The sequence below is a fragment of the Capsicum annuum genome, chromosome 5 (genome assembly GCF_002878395.1).
Source record: "Capsicum annuum cultivar UCD-10X-F1 chromosome 5, UCD10Xv1.1, whole genome shotgun sequence".
NCBI classification, from domain to species: domain Eukaryota; kingdom Viridiplantae; phylum Streptophyta; class Magnoliopsida; order Solanales; family Solanaceae; genus Capsicum; species Capsicum annuum.
Window position 1 is genome coordinate 152,367,082 of NC_061115.1, and position 22,874 is coordinate 152,389,955.

Here is a 22,874-nt window from a genome sequence, read left to right on the forward strand (position 1 = left end):
TCATAATTCAATTTAATTTCGAGTTTCTTCAATTTTAAAATAAAATTAAAACAATTATTTTGTTCAAATAAATGTTAGTTTAAATTACTTATTCAATTTAATTTTATCATTTAATTAACGATTATACATTCTTCGCATTTTTATATACGAGAGTGTATAAATTTTGTTATCTAAATGAACGTTTTCATTAAAATTAGATTTTTATTGATTAAACTTGAAAATTAATTCAAATGGATAAAATCTTGGTTTTAAATATGTTTTGCTCTCAAAATATTTTATCTGGACGAATAATTGTTGGATTTTTATCAAATTAAGAAACTCGAGGTTGATTTGTTACTTGATTTGTGCCAAATTGCGATTCAATTTAGCGAACGAATTAAATATGACCTCAGTTGAAATCAAATTGGCCCAATTGTGATCCAATTGACCAATAGATATTCAATTTGGTTATTATTTAAATAAGCCGTTTAAATTGTAATTCAATCTTAATCCTAAAAGTTATCATTTCTTAATTGGGATTATTTTAATCCGATTAAATTTAATTAGAGTTATTTTTTTATTCAATTAAATTTAATTATGATTATTCTAATCTAATTAAATTTAATTAGGGTTATTTAATAATCCAATTAGCTTTAATTGGGGTTATTAAATAACCTCAATTGTTAACCCATGTACCAGCAGCCCACAACAATTTCAACATAACACCCAAAGCTATCCAACCTAGCCCATTTCTCCCTTCTTCTTTAATAGCACTAACAACAGCTAAGCACCGATACTCTATCAACAACAAAACAACAATAACGCATCCAGTGACCCACTCGACCCGAATCCATCAACCCAATACGCGAACAACTTCAATCCAGACCCGACCCAACCTTTCTCCATGCACGTCTCACATGGATTCGTACGAAGAAAGCTCAAGAATTTTCTAGAATAGGATGAGCTGTCCCTCCAATGGTTCGATTCCACAATTTTTAGGTGTAATTGTATGATTTCGTACATATTTGAACGAATCTAATTGGTTCTTGGGGTTAATTTGTTTTTCCCTAAATCTTGGTCCACAATTTTCATTTTTCTTCAAAGAATCTAAAAATGGATGCGACATGGATAAAAATCGAAGCGGGGGAGGTTTGGAATTTTGAATTTCAAAATTTCCTATTCTGGAAAATCCCTAATTTACCCCCGTAGATAAACCCTAGTTGACTCTCTATAAAAGGGGAGTTTTAGAAGCAAGGAAGGGGATTTCGGTTCAAGAGGAGAGAGGTTGGAAATTCTGGGTTGAAGATTCTTGGGTTGGGAAACTTTTGGGTCCAAAAAGGATTAGAAATTCCAAACTTGAAAACCTAGGAAGAAAAATTCTTTTAGGGCGGTAAAACTTTTCTTTGAGACAGGAAAACAAGAAAGAAAAGGGGAAAAACAGTCAGCTAGTCAAGTGTTCAAGACGGTATTGAGCTTTTCGGTGGTGGTGGAAGTCCGAAGTTAGCTCGTAGTACTGTTTTGCTACTCCATAATAGGTAACACTCCATTACTTTCAGTTTTTAAATTGTTTTTGCCTGTTTTTGCTTTTTCTTATCGTTCTATGGTGATAAATAATATCTTGATGTGCTGGGATGTTCGCTGTTAGAGGCCTCGAAAGCCATAGGTTATGATGGATATTGGCTATTTGCTTTTGTGATTTTCTTAGACCCTTATTTCTTGTGTTTGTAAGACGTTGTAGCTAAAGAGAAAATGCGTTCTTTCTGCGTGTTCAAACTAGTTTTCCTTCTTAGTATAGTTACGGTTAGAATATAGGGTATTAAAACATTTCTCTTCATCTTACCTGGGAAGTGCAAATAATGGTTTGACTATGAAGTTGGTTTTGGTTGAGTCCAAGATCATAATTTATTTGATTATTGATGTTAAAATTTATGCTTTGATGAACTTTGCACCAGTCTGCTTGAAATTTGCCCTATTCATAGTTATTTGACTTTCTCTAGAGATGCCATTGTTCATGTTCTGTTGGAATTTTACTGCTTGAAATATTTACTTTAGGATAATGTAAATCTTATATCCTTTTGGGTGCTATTTTGTGAAAGACGTTTAGAGTTCTATGCATATTTAATATTGCTTGTTTCTTGTTGTTTTCTTGGTTTAAAAAGGACTCTTCACTTTGTTTTTCCTTGACTCATAATGTCAAAAGAAAACATTGGAATTTATCTTTCAAATGAATGATAAATCAATACTCGAAGATGTCCATCTCTAGCATTTTTCCTAACTCCATTTGTTTTTTCGTGGCTTGTTATGATTGACGTCAAAAATTTGATTTTTTTTTGTTGCTTAGTCAAGCATGCTTTAAAGATAGATTTTGCCTGTTGTAAAATAGACGGAGCAAAAGAGGTCTTATTGAAGTGATATATTGAAAACAAAAATCAAATCTTTCTCTATTTTCATGGTTCTTCGAAACTACATTTTAGTTTGCTGAACCAAGTTATGAAAGTCGCTCTTAATTCATGAGGATGGGTTGGTCAAGTGTCAAATTCTTACTTCTTTTTATTTTAGTCTTTAATGTCTATAAGTATTATGTTATGAAGATGCTCCTATTTTTCTCTTGATAAAAATAATACATGATCTTGGTTATCCATAAAGTTGACTTTTTCATCATTGGTTAGCTTCCTTCTTTATGTCCCAACTAAAGGCAGTGCATGGATTTGCCTTGCATATTCGTTGAAAATCTGGTTTAATTCTTTTTTTATAAAAATTTTGGTGATTATATCGGTACCATACGCGATCGAAAGTAGTTGAGACTTGGTTATTTCAGCTTCCTAACACTCTCTTGAAATAATGTAGAGATTATAGAATGTGGATTTATTTGTCCGAGTGTATTGATTAACACATTCTTAACTAATTAACCCGCTTGCAAGCCATATACTTTTATAATCTTGAGGCTCATGTATTTATGTTTTTTATAGTTCACATGTCTATATGTAGCAAGTGAATTACTATTTTCTCCTGCCTAAAACGTTGTGCTTTTTATTGCATAATTTATCTATTAGTGTAAAGACTCTTGAGAACGCATACTAATTCACTCATCTTTTACTTTGCATGAACCCGCCTCGGAGTCCGAAGGGACCCTTTCCCCTTTGCATGTCTTAAACGGGCCAATGAGGCCTATCTTTTGTGTCAATTCTTAGAGAAAGCTTGAATATCAACCCTATGGTATACTGGGCGCAAGGAGCTGAAAGAAGAAAGTGGGTTAAAGTTCCACTTTGAAGCGGCTAAGAGACAAAAGTCTCATTTATTATTTCATTTTATATATTTATTGTCATCTTTTATTTATTTACTTATTTATTTATTCATTCATTTGGGCCTCGAAGCCAAAGTTGTATTTAATACTGGAGGAGTGAGACTCTAGCCAAAGGCTTGAAAACTAGATTAGGACAGGTGAAATGGGTCGAAAGCCCATTTAGACTAGGACTGGTCTCATTAATTTGGGCTGATAGCCTAAATCTCTTACTTCCTCCCTTTCCCTCTGTTCTTTATGTTTGTTTTCCTTATGTGCTTGGTGAAACTAGTTAAATCCTTAGTTAAGTCACTAAAAAACTAGTTTTGCCTAAACACCCAAATATTTCTAAAATCGCTTTCTTTTTTAAAAAATCAATCACTTTTCGACAAAATTAATCTTTTAGAAGTTAATCAAAAGATGATTTTTAAATAGTCCGGGTAACCGCAAGTTAGCGGACGTTTTAGGTGCCTAACACCTTCCTAAAACATCAATAGGAACCGCTTATCTAGAATCTCTATCTTAAAACGATTTTTCTGTTTTGAATCATTTGAAGTAACTCTCTAAAGGTTTCTTAATTCCTTTTCAAAATTAAGTGGCGACTCTCTTCAAAAGTCAAAATTTCTCCGCAAAACAATGAGAATCTATATTATATACCCATTCGGAGAGGTTAAGCTCAATATACATTACTTTTTGTTGCCTTAAACAATTAACCTTATGTTCTTAAAGAGTGACTAATCACCATAAGCCTCTATTTGCATGTATATCAAAAAATCATTCAAGCCTATCTCTCAATTGCCAACAACATCACCATCAAAGCATAAGAAGGGTCACTGAAGAACTAGAACATAAGGGTTTGATATAAGAGGGATACTATGAAATTTTAACTTAAGGATTTTCATGAATTCAACATGTAACTAAGGCCTAAAGAGTAAAATATGATTGAAATAAAATTATTCAAGAGATCTAATCTAAGAGTATACATGACATAGTGTGATATCTCTAGTCATTAAAGATGTATCACGAGTACCTAGAACTGAACATACTATAAGAAATGAGTACATGAGTCATGAGCTGCATGACTTGATATTGGAATTCACAAATTCATGGAATATGAGTCATTCTTCTGAGTAGACTATCACTCCTTAACTAGGAACTAGGAGTGGGCATGATTATGTATAAAGTATATGAATATGAGCTATGATCATAAAACTGACTTGTAAGGCATGAGTAGAGTGTCGTAACGACTAAAATACAAAAATTTACAATGAGATAAAAATGGGTTGGGTATCTTCTTCCCCCAGCATTGTTCTAGAACTCACTAGCATCACTACTAGAATTTGAAAAACTAACTTGGTTCTTTCTTCTATCATCTTCCCCTTAGATTTAAGCCATTATTTTATTTCTGTAGACCCCTTCGATAAACTCTAAACAGAACTGCAATCGCTCTGCTCTAGAGTTTGGGATATAACAGTACACATAAATACTAAAACCAACTAAAAGACAATATCTGAAAGTGTAAAACCCGTTGCTAGTACTTTCTTCTGAGATATAACTCTTAACTATCTATAGCCTCAATAGTCATCATAATAACTTAAACTTTTATTAACTTCGAACCTTTTGAATTATCAAAATACCTCGAGTTCACATTTTTTCCTTCTCGAATTCAAAATTCTTCTTTTTATTAGCTTATCATCCACAATTCTAATGCTTAGCATGAATATCCCCAAAACTTGTAATGAACTATACTAACTTACTACCACTGGAAAAGAATCATGAAACACTAACCTACTCAAAATTTTATGAACATACCCAACCTTAACAATCTTCTCTATCTTTCTGGTCATTGCCTAATCTCGATCCTGGCTAAAGCACTAACATACTCTAAGTCCCCTTAATTGGTAAATATCTCTCAAATGCTATTATACAATCTACACAACACCATTCCATCTCCATGAATACATAATCTACTAAATTCAGACAAACATTATCTCCACTTTACTACTGCTACACTTCTAGGCTCATGCTTCTAACTCTAGTTTATGCTTTTATGGGATTCTAAGATGGGATCTTAGGGCACATCGAACTTTGTCTCAGTGTATGATTTTCATAAAAAGGAATGAACACTTTCAAAGTTTGGAACATAAAGGCACTGATAGGACCCTTTCAAGTCCACGTGCAATCTCATAACTATTTGAGAAAACTCTATCACTTGAAATTTAATCTTGACTATTTCTATTACCTAAAAACTATGTCATAGTCAGCAAGAATAAAGTAATGCTAGAAACTACATAAGTTTCTTAGTGAATATCTCTATTGCATGATCTAGAATATTAAAGAAAGGAAACATTTTCTAAATACCTTGTATCTCTTAAAGAAAAGTACAGATGTCTCCATACCGTTCTGCAAGACTATGCTAGATACGACTTCATAGACATCATAGGACAGTTGAACCTTATGCTCTGATACCAAGTTTGTCACAACCTGAGACTACCCTCTAGTCGTAACATGGTGCTTAGAACCATAAATGATCCCAAGATACTACCCATGGTACTGGCATAATGCTTAAGCAACTGATTAACATATATATAAAATCTAAACCAACTGAGCACATAATCATAAGAAAATCTAATTCAATACATTACGATTACAAGTTTAGAACTCTGTAATCTGAAAGAAGAAGAACTTAAACTACATAGAATAGCTTTGATTGACTATCTATGAAGCCTCTACTAATACTGACTATAGGTAGTTGGGACATAACCCCCAATCATCCCTAATTAATACATAAGAAAATAAAATATTGAAACTACATCTGACTTGAGTCATTGCAATAAGAAAACTCATCACATGTTGGCTAAATGATATGATCTGCATGACTATGATCTTGATAGTAAGCACTTGAAGCTACATCATATAAAAAATATTGGTAGAAGAGATATATGATTAGTACTTTGGATTGTACTGAGCATGTGAGATATGCACTAGTCATGCAAACACTTAAAACATGCTTTAAAATTGAGGACATAAGTCATTTACTAAAATATGTCTGTGCACAAAAGCTATGAGGCACAGTGAAGTTTCAAAATTATGAGCTAAAACATTTCTGTAAATTGAAAAGTGGTAGAAGTATAACTTTTACTCCTTCTGTTTTAAAAATAATGACCTACTTTCCTTTTTAGTCCATTTCAAAAAGAATGACCCTTTCATATTTTGGCAATTTTTTACTTTTAACTTTCCACGTGGCAGGTTTAAGACCACAAGATTGAAGGGCATTTTAGTACATTTGATATATCATTAATTTAAGACCACAAGATTCAAAAGTCTTCATTATTTTCTTAAACTTTGTGTCAAGTCAAACTAGGTAATTCTTTTTGAAACGGAGGGAGTATATTAAATTTTAAGTTAATGCTGAATATATTGTGAAATTATATTGAATGCTAAATGAATTAAAAGAAGATGAACTGAATTAAAATGATCCTATATGAAATACACAAATACTAATATGAAATGATAATCTGAAAAGTCATGGTTTAAGAACAAGTAAAATTAAACTAAGGATCATGTGCAAATACTGAGTCTGAAACTATGGGATGCAAACTGATGCAATCACCATATAAATAAGCATGTAACTAATTAATGCTGTACTGATTAAATTGATTATAAGGTTATACAATAACTGAGTTTGATTTGTGGGAGATACTGTTAATCGACATATAACCATGTAAGCTAAATACGGAGTTTGATGTATAAACCCCATCGAAAAGGGACCAATATACATTGCCAAGGTATAAAGGTTGATCTGATGTGGTACTACTAAACTAATATTCAAAAGAACTAAGGTGTCAAGCCTGGTATGACGAGTGACTCTTTAGAAACTATGGTGGCGTGGTAGTTCTGGGACTTAGGGACTTCTATTAAAGGTCTTAGCCTAACTAACAGGTGAGCCTTCATCCGTGTATTTTCTCAATGGTAAGTACTACTCCCAAAGTAATATAAACTTATATACTGAATAACTCAATAAAACTAAAGTCCTGAGGTTGAAATATAAGCTCTTTTTCTAAAAGTATTCAAAATCATGAAAATTGAAGGACTGAGTTCTTAACTGACAATGGATGATATCCTAGGCCATCAAGTGTTCATAACCCGCCATCTCTGGAGAATGCAGCTAACACTAATAATGTAATGCTTGAAAGGAAAAATAAATTTCATAGCACAAGTCAAAAATCACGAATTTATCAATATACTGAGGGTTTATCTATAATATATTAAAAGTGTTAAGACCCTTAGAAAAGTTATTTGAACTTTTTTCCCTTCATTAAAAAATCTTCTTTAGACAAAACTGTCTTTTCACTATTTTTTAATTTATTATTTAATTATTTTTTATTATATTAACTAAACTTCCTAAACTATATGAGACTCCTAAAATATATAGTAGGAGAATTAATTTAAAAAATTTTTTTATTATACTTTCTAAAATATATAGGACTCCTAAAATATATGGTAGGAGAATTAATTAATATTTTTCTTTATACTATTCAATTAGAAAAATACTCCTAAATTAGGAATCAATTAAGGAAATATTTCTATAAATATTTAGATGTACGTTAAACTAGAGAACAAACCGATTTTCCTATTGGGAGAATATGATTGATGCTCATCTAACTTGATTCGATTGCATGTCTAGATTGGTGGATACTTGATTTTCTAACCCTCAACTTCTTCACTATTTTTGTCAGCATAATAGAATTCAACATGTGTGTATATATATCTTCTTTGTTTGCATTCAAAATCATTCTTTATGATTAAAATTTTTGCTCAGACAAGAATTAGTTGGATCAAAATCGAAGCTTTGTAATCACTATTATATTTTTTTTAATAGTTTACAAGTCATAGATGAATATCAGTTCGCTTTGAAAAATTTCTTGTGTAAATGTTAGATTTAATTGTACTCTTTGATATCTTTATTATCTTTTTATTTTATTTTATTTTAACTTACAGATGCTAGATGAATGTGGGCCGGCTTTGAATTTTTTTTTAGGTAAATGTTAGGTTTAATTGTATTATCGTAATATCTCTATTAGTTTATTATTTTATGGTAGTTTACAGTTCGTAGATGAATCTCGATCGACTTTGAGAAATTTTTGTGTGTAAAATTTAAGCTTAATTGTATTGTTTTGATTTCACTTTTATCATATTGTTTTGTTATAGTTTACAGGTGATAGATAAATGTTGGTCGACTTTGAGGAATTTTTTAATGTAAAGGTTAGGTTTATTTGTATTATTTTGATATCTCTATTATTGTATTATTTTGTTATTATTTACAGGTGGTAGATAAGTGTCGGACAACTTTAATATTTTTTTTATGTGTAAAGATTAGATTTAATTGTATTATTTTGATGTTTCTATCATTATATTATTTTGTTGCAATTTACAGATGGTAAATGAACGTCGATCGATTTTTAAAAATATTTTTGGTAAAGATTAGGTTTAATAAATAAATTCTCCATCTTTACATACTCGAAAGATATTAAATTTAATTATTATATTCATCTTTATTATTTTAACAAATAACCTATTTAATGTAATGTTTGAGCTTATTAAAGTGAAGTACACGCCCAAGGCGCGTACACCTAAACTAGTAATTCTAAGTATGTAAAGATACTAAATTTTCGTAGAAAACATGGTATGTCAACCAATATAGACTAAAATCCACTACCCTTGCATAAATCATTCTGTAAGAGGTTGGAATCAATAAATCATGCAAAATCCATCACATATTAAAATAACTAAATTAAAGCCATGAAAATCATGCATAATAACTTTCAATGGGTACTATAGTAATAAAATAGCATGATAGAATTTTTTTTTCGAGAATTTGGAATAATTGAGTATTAACCCTAGATCACGAGTTCATAGAAATTATAACAGAAATTCATATTTTAAAACTAGGTTTTTGGCATAAGGGTAAAATAAATTACTTATTGGATACCCACATATCTGGACTGATGAAATCTTGGATTGAAACCTTGGGAATCTAGCTTTGAGAAAAATCCTAGGCTTAGGCTTGCTTGAGAGTTGAATCGCTTGATTTTTCTGACTTAGATAGAGTTTGGGGAAGATAATGAGAGATTTGGAGTGATTAAATAGACTTATACCTCTTGTAACAGCTCAAATAACGTATCTTTGAGGTTAAAAGAGTGGGAAAAAATCAAACAACCCTTTTAAAATTGTCTGAAAAGTTGTTGGTATAGTCCCGACGAGTTTGGTAATGACCCATAGGGTTTTGGGATGAGTTTTGACCACATTCATCATATGGGACTCAAATTTTGGTCCTCAATTCCCTCGCGGCGAGTCACCCTATGACTCGTAGTGTCTTGACAACGACGAGTCGTCGCTAGCAGCTTTGACAATGCTTAAGTAAATTGACCATAACTTTTCACTCTGGTATCAGATTAAGATGAAATTGAAGGCATTGGTAAGCTAATTCAATTATATTTCTTTTGGTGGATCTTGATAAAATAATCTTAGTAAAATAAAAGTTATGCTAATTTGAAGTTGACTATAGCAATGTTCTTCACAAGAATTTAATCGGTAAGGAATATTTTGGCTCGTCTATAAGCTGGGAGTTATTTGTAGCCTTAATATATGTCTAAATCACTTATAAAACTATCAAAACATGATTTTTAATTTTGCATGAACTTAAAGCATTGTTCTAATATTGTCTTCAATTTTTTGGGGTGTTACACCTGGGTTGATGGTGGTGATGCGATGTTGCATGCTAGAAGCAAAAAACAGAGCCTCCAGAATAAAGTTGATACAAACGCTTTAGTCAACGATGATGATACGTTATTGCACGACATTGGAATAGAAGAGATGCCTTGGTTGATTGCAGTGATGCGAGTTAGGTTATTGATAAAAATTTAGGCTAGAGAAGTTAATTAATGCATACTTAAGTTGAAAGGGATAATTAAGGACTAATTTGCTAGCCTCCGTAGTTTTTATAACACCCCACATTTTTAAGCTAGAAATCGAGCCATCGTTCCTACATGTGTAAACTCTAATCCTATGATTTGTATGTGGATATATGTGTCATGATTATTATCCTAGTTTGAAGAGTTCTTATGAAGTGAAAAATGTTCGTAGAAAACACTTAGAGCAAAGTTGAACTAAGAGCCTTTGATTCGACCAAATTTTGGTATTTGATTTACCATGGGTCAACTTTGAACGTGTATAAATTTTGACATATTTAAAAATTTTCAAATCAATACCCACCAAATGATATAGATAATTTAGTTATCTTTCCAATGATATCAATTTCGCCTTAATTCGATACCCGAGCAAAAAGTTATGACCATTTTTGTGAGAAACAGTAAAGGTCCACGATAGGCCCGCGCCATGAGGGTTATTCCCCCGGAATAAGGGTCACGTCGTGAGGGCTACTCCCCCAGAATAAAGGTCTCACCATGAGGGCTATTCCTCCACTATTTCAGTTTCCTATGGGCCAAGGGGTGATTCGTTCCTTTCCTCTCAACCCCAATTGTCCAAAGAACGATTTATAACACTAAAAAAGGCATTATTTACCTACCTTCCTCAAAATTTCTCTCGTAGAAACCCCCCCCCCCCCCTCCCCAAGAATAACCAATTCAAGCCTCTCTTCCCAAGAACAATAAAATTTAAGATTTCTTCCTTAAGAACTCAAGGATTCAAGTTTCAATTTCAAGATTTCTTTAAGAATTCGTTCAACAAAGGTATGTGGGATTTTGAACAAGGTTAATCTTTCATCCTTGTGCCCAAATGTATGAATTTCAAGTTGAATTTACATGTTTTAAGTTAGGGTTCATTCCTAAATCATCATATGTTGAAAACATAGCATTATCATGTGATTTAAGGGACTAAAGAGCATAAGCGTTGTATTTATTCATGTTTTAAACTACAAGTTTGATGTTTTATCTTGAATTTCATTATTTTGATGAGAAATTTCTATTCTCCTAAGTTTAATTTGTTCCCATGCTTAAACTCATACATTATACTCATGAATTGAACTGTCCAATATTTTGGATCTCTGAACTATGACTTCATATTAGTATTTTAAGAGTTGTTATCGTATTTTTGTAATCATCCCGTGCTAGCGGGTTATGAACACCCGATACCTATGTGTTTACTCGTTATTTCAGACTTTTTAAATAGTAGTTAGTCAGACCAGATTTTATTACTATGTTCAAGTTCAAGTTGATCCTTGTCAGTACAGTACCATGTTATGTTGAACCATGAATAACACCAGTGTTATTCAGTTGGGAGTAGGATTTAGCACCGAGAGGAAAGTGTGGGTTCAACATATCCTGCTTCCCAGAAACTACGTGCCCCCGTAGGATTTAGGGACTCGCCAAAGAGAGTTTCCCCTTCTGTCCAAATTGAGCTCAGTTTAAAGACCACTCCAGTTCAGGTTCCACTCCGATGACAACGATGGAACAACCCTCCTCAACGTGGGTCAGGCGTTAGAGTCCATGGTAATATTCATGGTTTATGTCAGTTACATTAGCTTCCACAGTTTCAGTCAGTAATGGCAGTCTATTTCAGTTAAGTTTTTACTAGTCCAAGTAGCCAATTTTCAGCATTTATTTAGTCAGTTATATAAACTGCACCAGTTAATCAGATAATGTCAATGTATTAAAATACTTGGTCTTGCATTATCAGTTTTGCATGTTCATATATTCATGCTTAGTATCCAACATGATCCTCAGTTCAGTTTTACAGCATGTTCAACTTGAGATTTACATTCAGTATTCATGTTTTACCATTTTTCAGTTTCAATTCTACTTATTCTACAAAAGTAATGAGTTAAGAAACTAAGTGTAGTGATTCACCATCTTATCAGATTATGTTTGTACTCATGTTTTAAGACGCTTCAAATTTCAGTTGATTTCAGTCTTTTTGTGAGTCTACTTGCACTTAGCATGCATGTTTAAAGATTATGAATCTATTCAGTTTTATTTATTGTATTCACCCCCGCTTACTCAGTATATTTCAAAAATACTGACCACATATACGTCTGTGTGGCTATATTGTTTCATAATATAGGTACCAGTTATAGCCCACACATCATAATCAGACACTTTGCAGCTTCCAGCCAGCAGGTGATGAGTTCTCTTGTTTCGAGGACTCCAGTCAGTTGTAGTTCATGTACTATATTATTATTATTATTATTATTATTATTATTATTATTATTATTATTATTATTATTATTATTATGTATTGATTAGCGGTAATTGGAGGCATGTCCAGCTATCTATAGCTAGTATAGTAGAGGCTTCATAGATAGTCAGTCAGGTCATGATATTTAATTCACGTTTCTTTCTCCAATTTTATCATGTTGTAAACTTCATAAGTATTATATTTATTCAGACTTTCTCATAATCATGTTTTCGCTCAGTAAATTTAGTTTTATACATTTTAAATCAATTGCTCAAGTATCATGCCAGTACATGGGTTAGCTCGGGATCACTTGTGGTTCTAAGCACCGTGTTACAACTAGGGATAGTCTTGGGCCGTGACAGTTTTTCCAACAAAATGTCTCTTTTTTCTTTTTGTCACTTTTTAATTTTAATTTTTCACGTGATGTGTGTAGCAACACAATATTAAATGACTTAATATACAACCCCATAAACTTATCCAAAAATTTTCTTTATATACTTAAACTCATACTTGTTCCAATTGAATATAATACTATATAGTATTTTGTCCATATCAAACACAACAATCTGAAAATTTATTCTATAAATAAAACGCATACAACTAATTATCTGACGTGAAAATAATGTGCAACATCAAAATAAAATGCCACATATTAAAGATAATATGCTACTGGAACAATGAACTTATTGTATATATGTGGCATATAATTTTCAATATATAAGATTTCAATATATAAGACATTCTTTTCCACGCTGAACCATTAACTACACGTGTTTATTTATGAAAAAAGGAATAAATATAAGAGATTTAAAAGATAAAGAAATAAAGGAAAACTGAAAACTGAAAACTGAAAAGTGAAAAATTCGTTATGCGCGCTACTCTAACGGTTTCTTGGGCCCCACCAATTTCATTTTGTCATATAAATACTATGTTAACTTCCCCTCCTTCTTCCTCTTCATCTCTTCCACCTGAAAAGAACACCCTATTATTCTCTCAAAAAAATGGGCTCACAGGGCATAATAGCTTACCGTCCGGCGATCGGACTAACCATAACCGATCCCAACACTAAAACTACATACATTCTCCAAAAAGTAATCGGTAACTCCGGTTATGATTTCGTCTACAAAGCCTGTTACTACAATCCCAATTACTCAATCAACGGTAGTCTCCTTCCTTCCGGTTACGTCTCTGTAAAACACCTCAATCATAGTAAAGAAACCACGCGTAGCAAAGCACAAGAACGGCTAAATGATCAGAATGAAAACATTCTTCACGTAGACGTTTGGTACGTTCGTAAATTCCAAAAGGGATTTCTTTCTGCATTGCCTTATATGTCTGAAGGATCGTTGCGGTATATGCTATCCACTCGATTTCATTACGGTTTACCTGAGGATTGTATTGCTATTGCTCTTAAAGAAGCGCTTTACGGTTTGTTTGATATTCATGATTCGGGTCGGGTTCATAAGTCGTTTAGTGCTGAGGATATTTTTGTGAATTATAAGTCGAGGCCAGTTTCGACGGTTGAAATCAAGTTGGCCTATGCTGCAACGACTTATGAATCGAATCTTGAAACTCCTATTTTTGTCAATGAAGCTGTAAATCCGAGATTCGAACGTGGTGAACCTTCGGTACGTTTGAGTAATTAATTAGTACGACTTTGTTTAGTTAAATTGTGTGTTGTTTAGTTTATAATAATTTACTGTTAATTATATTGTGTTATTAGTTGAAAATTTACTGTTAGTTAAATTGTGTTATTAGTTGATAATTTACTGTTAATTGATCCAATTTGTTTGTTAAATTGTGTGTTATTTAGTTGGTAATATACTGTTAATTGATATAATTTGTTAGTTATATTGTGTTATTAGTTGATAATTTGCTGTTGGTTAAATTGTGTTATTAGTTGATAATTTACTGTTAATTAATTCAATTTGTTAGTTAATTTTTTTTATTTGTTGATAATTTACTGCTAATTCATACAATTTGTTAGTTAAATTGTGTTATTAGTCGATAATTTACAGTTAGTTAATATAATTTATTAGTTATGTTGTGTTATTAGTTGATAATTTACTGTTTGAATGTTTGCTAATGATAATTTTCGTTTGTTAGAGTAGTTTCTGTTTTTTTTAAAGCAATTTGTTAGTCAAAGTGATGATATAATATGGGGAATTAATTGGGACTCGTTAATATTTCAATTTGCTTGAATTTCAATATTTGCAAATATTACTCTGGATCATGAATGTTACTCCTATTAAATACTGAATTTTAAAATAAATATTGAATTAATAATTAGTTTGAAGGTTTTTGGTTTAAAGTGAAATTCTGGGTTTACTCATACATCTTCAAGTTTCACAGATAAATTTCTGGTTTTCAGCTTTCTTTCTGCCGTCTTTGGTTAGCCTTTCCTTAATGGCTGATCTTTTTTTTTAAAAAAAAAAAAAAAAAGAAAAAGAAAAATTCTATTAGTTGATATATAGACGATTGATCATGTTGCTAAATTCCTTTTGAAATTTGTTAGACTAGTTCATATTTTCAGAAAATTTGTTACTCAAATGCTAGTATAAAAATGTTTAATTAATACAATTTTGTTCATTTAATTATGGTGTTTAAATTGTGTTATTAGTTGATATTTTACCGTTTTAACGTAACTTTATAATTAGGCATGTTGATGATATTTCTAATTTAGGCATGTTAACTTGATGTATGCTTATATTGGACAATATTTAATTTGGTTGAAGTTAAAGAAACAAGATGAATATTTGGAATTGAAACGAAAAAAAAGTATTTAGAGATGAAGGAAAAAATTGTACAGTAATTTAGGAAATGCTGAAGATTAGTATGCTTGAACAATCATAATGGAGTTTTATTTTGATCATTAATTAGTATGATAATGAATATTTCAATTCGTTGAATTTGAATATTTGTAAATATTACCCTGATCATGAATATTAATCCTATTAAATAGAGTAGTAATTTGTAAGTATTTGAATTTTAAAATGAATATTGAATTTCCAATTAGTTTTAAGGTTTTTGGTTTAAAGTAAAATTTTGGTTCCATATATCTTCAAATTTCGTCTTTTTTTTTTTTTTTTTTTTTTTTTTTTTTATATCTAAGTTGGGTTTAAGTCCATAAGATTCTGTTTTCAGGTTTCTTTCAACTGTGTCTTAATTTGTCTTTCTTTAATAGATGATTTTTAATCTCTTTTTCCCCCCTTTTTATGTTGATATATACGATTGATCATGTTCCTGTATTCCTTTTCACATTCGTTAGAGTAATACTCTTCTGGCCCAAATTTGATTGAAATTGGAAAAGGAAAACAGTGTTTAAAGTTTTGTGAGTGAATTGAAGTGAATTGAACTATACGCATCGCCACATTAAACCGTTTTTGAACTGCAAATTCTCTTTCAAGTAGAAGTCAAAATTATAATTTATGGATAAGACTATAATCTGCAGACAGTAGTAATGTTATCAGCTTAAGTTCAGTCCTACCGTTTTTAAATTTCCAACAGGTTCCACCACTATCGATAATATCAGAATGGGGTTCTGCACCTGAAGTATACTATACGAGATATGATGATTCTGATTCGGATGATGATAATCGAAATCCAGCTTATAGAAGACAAGAAGATGAGAGTTGCTACTCTGGTAAATCCGACATCTGGCTAGTGGGAATAGCTGCATTGGAATTGGCATATGGAAATATACGAGTCAGCCATCGTTCAGAATTTGAGTCTATGATCAAGAAGATAAGGAGGGCAAAAAAACTGCCAGGAAAGTTGGAGGATCTGCTGGGGGAGATTAATGCTGAAGAGGTAGGTGGGAAAATGAAGAAAGCTATGGGTTATGTTAAGGACAAGATGAAATCAGTGAAAAAGCAAAGGGACAGGGTGTTTACTAAAGGTTTTGAGGAGTTGGTTATGGACTGTCTTTCGACAAAAGAATCAAAGAGGCCAGCAGTTCAGGAGCTATTGCAGAGGCCTTTTTTTCAGAATGCTAAGGACTTGAAGTGGTTTCAACGTCGTGTGTTAAATGCCAAGAATCCAATGCCAAATGCTGATAATGATTGATTGAGGAATTTTGGTACTATAGAACAATAAGTGGGAAGATCTAGATGATATATAGAAGTATAAATCATGCAAATATACTGCCCGTTTTTAGTCATACGTTCGTAGTATATGGTAGTTAGATATTCACTGTGACAATTGATTAATATTTTCCAGCATTGAGAATGCAATAGGTTACAGCAGAAAACACTTAATTGCTGAGAATAAAGGGCATATTACATACTCTGTATAGAAAAGAACTAGAGGTTCATAAAATAGATGGATTCTGTTTTTTGTGTCTGAATTCTCTATTCTGTTGTTGGGTTTTTATGTGACAATTATTTGAAGCAGGAACGATGTGTATTTGTCTGAGTTTTAGTAGGGCAAGAGAAGACACTTCATTGCTGAAAAGGGAGTAAGCGTTTTCTTATTATACGATATCTTCGCTATGGATGATAGAATTCCTCATGGAAGCAAAGGCAGTTATATTAAAGTTTCGATCGGTTAATAACATGATAATTGCCCTGCTAGTATCGGAAGTTTACATCTCTTCTTCCTTTTTCTTTTTGTGATCTGAACTATATGAATGAGAAAAATAATTAATCACGTAACAAGTTCGCGAATCTGTCAAACAAGTGACTGGATGACCTTTGAAATTTTAACTTCAAATATTCACTATTCATCGTGTGTATTGAAGAAACAAAAGATAATAAGTCATTTTTGATCGAAAGAAATTTTTTTATTCCAACCAGAACATTTGAATTACAATACTTTCCTGTCCTTTCTAACTATTACAATTCCAAACTGCATTACATTAGACCGGATAGTGATTCAAGCTTGTTAGTATGTCCTGCCATTTGCGCAGTTGTTGGCCTTTAATATTTACTTGAAGGCAGATGTCTTTGATCAACTGGGTGTTGTTCTTTACATTGAGCCTTGAATCTGCGTGCATTCCTTTCGATCCAGATTTGGTAAACTGTAGCAGCAAACACACATATTAGGACCTGTGATCTTGCCTTTGAAGGCGTGTACAACAGTAGTCAGCCATTTGATTTCAGCTGTCCATGTGTGAACCGGTCTATGAATGTTCATCCATTTCAAAAAGATGCTCCAGGTGTTCTCAGAATAAGTACATTCAAAGAATAGATGCTGAAACGTTTTTTTAGTTCCTGAACAACAGTGGACACAACCAGCAGCTACATTGATGCCGCATTTCTCAAGCCTTTCAACTGTTGCTAACCTCCCAACCTCCCATGTAGAGCCAACCATATTATGAATTGGTGTCTTGGGATGGTCCTTGCTACAAGAAGGTATTTGCCAACAAATATTTTTGTTGCCATATAATGAATGTTGTTGCAAAAAATACTTTTGGCACAAGAAAAAAGTTGTTGCACGTTGTGGCAATAACAACAGATGCGAAAAGTTTTCACAACGGCAAAAAAAAATTGTTGCTAAAAGCCAATTTAATGCAACAAAAAAATTGTTGCTAAAAGCCAATTTAATGCAACAAAAAAATTATTGCAATAGGTTATATTTTGATGGTCAAGTGTCGTAAGGTTGTGGCTTATGAAAATATTTAGCAACAATAAGTTGTTGTTGCCATAAATCAGATACTTATCCCAATAATTCCCGTTGCTGCGAAAAACTCGTAGGAAAGTGGTTAATAATCTTTTACGAAGACATTTAGCAACAATTATTATTATGGCTATAAATTACCCTTTTAGCAATAAAATTGTGTTGTTCACCTTTAGCGACAACTTAAGAATGGTTGTCATATGCACGATTTAAACTTTCTTCAAAAATTTTAAGAAATATATATGTATATATAATAATAAATTATGAATATTGTACCAGTAAGGTCAATACATAAAACAGATGCATTAAACATTTTGTCTCAAAAACTTAATACTCCTAAGAAAGAAGAAAATATTTGCTTGCTAAAAATAATTTGAAACATCAAGTATCCAAGATCACTAAATTCCAATCTAATACGAGTAATAGCCTAGCACAACTTTTCTTCCAATAGCCTGCGCACTGCATGAACCATATTGCTAGCTTGGTTTACTCATTTTCATCCAACAAAAAATACAATAAAATTATATTCGATAAAAGAAAATTAAAAAAGTACAGAAATACAAAACAAGTCACCATAGATGCATGATGGAAACACAAGTATATTGGGATCCAAGTCATAACAAAAGAAGGTATACTTAACCTATGACAGAAACTTTCTTATTCTTACTAATAGTGAAGTTTAGAGGAAAAGATTTACTTTAAACTGGATTAAGTAATAAAGAATGACAAATATTTAAACAAACTTCTATCATCTGTTGAATAGTTATGAGATATCCCAACTATTTGTTAAGTGGTGTTGACGCTTTGAAAACTGCATTCGTACACCTTTCATAGCTTTTTTTCCTTCTTACCATGATGGCAAGAAAACTATGACTTAATTAGTACCGAATGCTTATAATTCATCACAAAACTATGTACTCTTCTTATAACTCTTGCTTATAAGATCACCACTACTTATACTCTATTAAGGACCACTCTTAAAGTTATGAAAATTCAATTACCAAGGACATGCTTATACATTGATTGAACTTTTAATCACCTGCTTATAATCTCCTCTTGTACTAGTCATGATTTGTATGCGACCATGACCATGATTAAATACAATTAAAGAAATTGTATGCAACCACAACATATAAAATCAAGACTAGAACAAAAGATAGTAATTCAATAAAAGCTATGGTGATCACATGGTGACTCACAAACAAGCTTGTTGGGCATTACGAAAGATATTTGATGCCATTGATTCTCTGCTCAGATTGCGAGCAGCACTTTACACTAATATTGTGTGAATGGAAAGTTCGGCATTAAGAAAGCTTACAGGTCCTTCATGGCTCAATACCCTAAAGTCTACTGAAAGGGTCTAGTTTTGGGTCCTCATCTGCCAAACATCAATTTATTACTTAACTGACAATTCAAGATATATTGGCAACAATAGACATATTGCAGAAAAGGAGAATACAAGTGCCATTGAGTTGCATTCTCTGCAATACGACAACCGTTGAAACACTGCCCCATTTGATCTTTAACTGTCCATATTCTAGAAGTATATGGATATCATTTCTCAACTGGATAGGGGAAAGAAGACATGTAAAGGTGGGAGGATGAGAAGAGGTGGATTTCAAGAAGAGCAGTTGGAATAAGCCCAAGAGCTGGTATCCTGGGATTTCTCTTTGCAGCTATTATATATCATATCCGGGAGAATGTAATGGTAGACTATTACAGGCCATTAGTAGAGAATACAAATTCATACTCAAAGAGATACCTATGAAACTTCACATGAGAGGTCAAAGACAGAGAGAATGGACCATAATGCTGGACGAGTTGAGTTCATTTCATAGATAGACATAGGTTCTCTCTGGAGTGCTCTTGTAAGTGTAAATATTTGGTTGTTAAGGTAATAACCTTATAACTCCCTTATGGTGCTCAGTCAATACGCAACAGCCTACCACATACGGGAACCACCGGCCTTTGAAAGAGGACCCAGTCATTAGTCATTAGTGTACATGAGCAACTATTTCTCTCTAAACCACGATCAAACACCTCCTCAGACTGTCTAGACTTAGCTCTCTTCAGCTAACTGGTCGAAAGAGAGCTTTGAATATTGATATTACATATAAGAAAACTAAAAATGAGCTCAAGGATGCATCAATAAGTGCAGCATGTATGAAATACTGTAGCAATGACAAGCAGTAGCATGTAGCCTGTGAATAAATTGAAAATCTCATCTGAGTTGCGCGGACTCTTCACTTTTAATGCTGCATCCGTGTCGAATTTCCCAAAAATACACTAGTTTTTGTGAATCCGACATGCACCCATTGACTTTTTTGAAGAGTTTGAGCAACATAAAATCTCATATATTAAGAATTAATGTCAAGCTCTTAACGTGGTAAAAACCAAATCCATGAGTTTCAAACTCAACATGGATGGATGGATATAACAAAAGGAATCAAGGGAGAGCAGGTGGAGTAAGTGCACTATAGAAGCTTCATAAAAGTTTACAATCCAACACAAGTTCAACTTCAGGTGTATATCTATTTGGCCAAAGAAAAAACAATAAAATGAGCCATATTCATATAGATTTGGCCAAAGGGAAACCAATAGAACTTTTAGCATAAATAAAGATCGATTCAATTAAATAGACAAAAATTTTGTGCATAGATAAACCAATCAAAATTTTACTATTACAGAATTAGATAAAGTATACTTACCATGATGGTGTCCACAGCACTTGAAGGACCTGCGTCATCAGAAGTATTTGAAGCATCAATAAGGTTTGAAATTGCAACTGGAAGTGTAGCCTGTTAAACATAAAATAACTAAAGAGTTCAATATGATGAAACTAAAAAAAAATAATTCCAGATAGCTTCAAAAAATAAAGCAACTAATTAAAAGTTTAGCGCCATAAACTAAGTAAATACCTGGCCACTTTGCATAGATACAAGTGCCAGAATGCCTTCCTTTAACATTTTTAGCTCACAAACTAGACGAGATTCCATGACTTCTCAAAATTAGGGATATCATGATCTTAAGCACAGTTTGAGCGACAATTTTAAATTTCTATAATTCAAATCATCGAAAGGATTTTGATAAAAATTTGAGGCTGCTTTCACAACTTGAAAACATAAGCAAACTAAAAAGAAGCAAAGACAGGAGAAAAAGCAGATAACAAATTCTAATCGGAAAATGAAAACCCCCCAAGTTACAAACAACAGAAAACCAAAATCAAGCTAAATAGGACAAAATTAACATGAAGAGAGAATCAACTAGTATGGGAAAGAGAGATTACTACCTGGAGAAGAGAGATTACCAGTATCTTCCCCGTTCAATAGCTAGACACAAAATTCCTAGGTAACATATGGCAGGAAACAAAAATCAAACCAAATAGAAGAAAATTAAGGTGGAGAGCATTTACTAATGCAGGACAAATTTTACTTACAATTTTTTCCTTCAACGGCAACAAAACCATAAAGCAGAAGTGAAGACCTAACAAACTAAAGTGAAAACTATAAAAGAGCGCAAAAAAATTCTTGGAAAAAATTTCCCAAGTTAGATTTTGGCGAAAGCAAAAAATAGTGTACTATATTTTAGGCCACAACCCACTAACAAGAGTCCATTACCACAACCCACGTAAATTGTTGAGTAATTTATTAAGTGAATCACCAACAAAAATAATTTACTGTAGCCAATTCTATTTATATATTAAATTTATTATATTATTCATAGAATATGACAATAAAATCTATATTTTTTGGTAACAAATAAAATATCATTCTTAAAAGATCTTATATATGGTAACAAGTAGATTAAATTATAGACATCTAATAACTTAAGCCCAAAATTCTAATTTCGGAGATTAGGTGGTGGTATTAATTTTGGGAAGAAATTAAATCCACAATTAAAGAAACATGAAGGAAAATTGTAAAAGGGTCAACCTATTGACAAATTCAGTAACAAAATTAGCGGTGGAAAGGATTAAGTTGCAGAATGTATAGATAACAACAAAAAATAAGTGACAGCCAGCTCAAACAAGTGAAGATAAAGTAATCGAGCTTGAATCTTTAGGGTTAACTTATCAATTGAAAAAGAGGAGAGTAAGATCAAAACTTAGCCAACTTAGTTGAGCTTGTTACTGAAATGGCGGAGAGAAAGAGTTCAACATCAAATCTCAGCACTGAAAATGGTAGCAAGAGTCTTAGCTCAAGGTCATGAGGATACACCAACAAAAATCAACATTGGCAAAGAGGAAGATAAAGGACAGATTGAATTTGCTTCACTTTGCCTTTCTGCTTGATATTTCTAGAAGGTTGAGTAGGTGTAATCTATCAGATGTATATTTGTTTGTGGGCCGGGTCATTTTGTGACCAGGTTGTAAACTATAGTAATTGGCAGAAATAGAGTGTGAACATTTTTTACTCTGTTACATTTATCGTAGTTGATTATAATTGGCAAAACTAAAAAGTGTGAATATTTAGGCCCGTTTGACCATGAAAATTATAATTTTTCAGAATTAGAGTTGGAGTTGGAGTTGAAGTTGAAGTTGAAGTTGAAGTTGTGTCTAACCATGAATATAAATTAAAGTTATTTTTAAATTTTTGTGAGAGAAGTATGAGTGAAAAAATGAAAACAAGTTTTGAAATTGTATTTGAAATTTTCATGGCCAAACGGATCTTATTTTTGACTTTTTTCATTAAAGTAAAATAAGTTTTTTTAAGAAAATAATAATAATTTTCATAGCCAAACAACTACTTATCTTTTATCGTATTACTTCTAAACTAGAGCAGGCAGGAGCAAAGACTTTGGAGAT

At 32.2% G+C, this 22,874-nt stretch overlaps 2 protein-coding genes across 9 annotated transcripts; one reads left to right on the forward strand and one right to left on the reverse strand.

Moving 5' to 3' along the window:
• The first annotated feature begins 13,455 nt into the window (after nucleotides 1–13,455).
• LOC107872513 (serine/threonine-protein kinase BLUS1-like) lies at nucleotides 13,456–16,519 on the forward strand. The gene is made up of 2 exons (XM_016719178.2): nucleotides 13,456–14,082; nucleotides 15,962–16,519. Exons 1-2 carry the CDS (start codon nucleotides 13,456–13,458, stop codon nucleotides 16,517–16,519), a joined length of 1,185 nt encoding a protein of 394 aa, XP_016574664.2.
• Nucleotides 16,520–17,110: 591 nt separating this feature from the next.
• Nucleotides 17,111–22,434, reverse strand: LOC107870893. Of its 8 annotated transcripts, none has more exons than XR_007055936.1 (4): nucleotides 21,507–22,434; nucleotides 21,360–21,414; nucleotides 20,779–20,868; nucleotides 17,111–17,795 (listed from the first exon to the last, which is right to left on the reverse strand). XR_007055936.1 is itself a non-coding variant. In XM_016717583.2 (3 exons), exons 1-3 carry the CDS (start codon nucleotides 21,064–21,066, stop codon nucleotides 17,310–17,312), a joined length of 330 nt encoding a protein of 109 aa, XP_016573069.1. In that variant the 5' UTR covers nucleotides 21,067–22,428; the 3' UTR covers nucleotides 17,111–17,309. The 8 variants fall into 8 exon arrangements, 2 of the variants coding, with proteins under 2 accessions (XP_016573069.1, XP_016573070.1); XR_001674504.2 differs by having other exon boundaries at nucleotides 17,111–17,471; nucleotides 21,507–22,426; XR_001674507.2 differs by having other exon boundaries at nucleotides 20,779–20,807; nucleotides 21,360–22,433.
• Between the last annotated feature and the right edge of the window lie 440 nt (nucleotides 22,435–22,874).

Bases quoted from the DNA above. Each gene is read 5' to 3' on its own strand.
- LOC107872513 (XM_016719178.2), top strand. From the start codon at position 13,456: ATGGGCTCACAGGGCATAATAGCTTACCGTCCGGCGATCGGACTAACC. The intron at 14,083-15,961 runs GTACGTTTGAGT...AATTTCCAACAG, and splicing joins TCGAACGTGGTGAACCTTCG to GTTCCACCACTATCGATAAT.
- LOC107870893 (XM_016717583.2), bottom strand. From the start codon at position 21,066: ATGGAATCTCGTCTAGTTTGTGAGCTAAAAATGTTAAAGGAAGGCATT. The intron at 20,869-20,988 runs GTATTTACTTAG...TATGTTTAACAG, and splicing joins TATCTATGCAAAGTGGCCAG to GCTACACTTCCAGTTGCAAT. The intron at 17,472-20,778 runs GTAAGTATACTT...TTGCTGCTACAG, and splicing joins GTGCTGTGGACACCATCATG to TTTACCAAATCTGGATCGAA.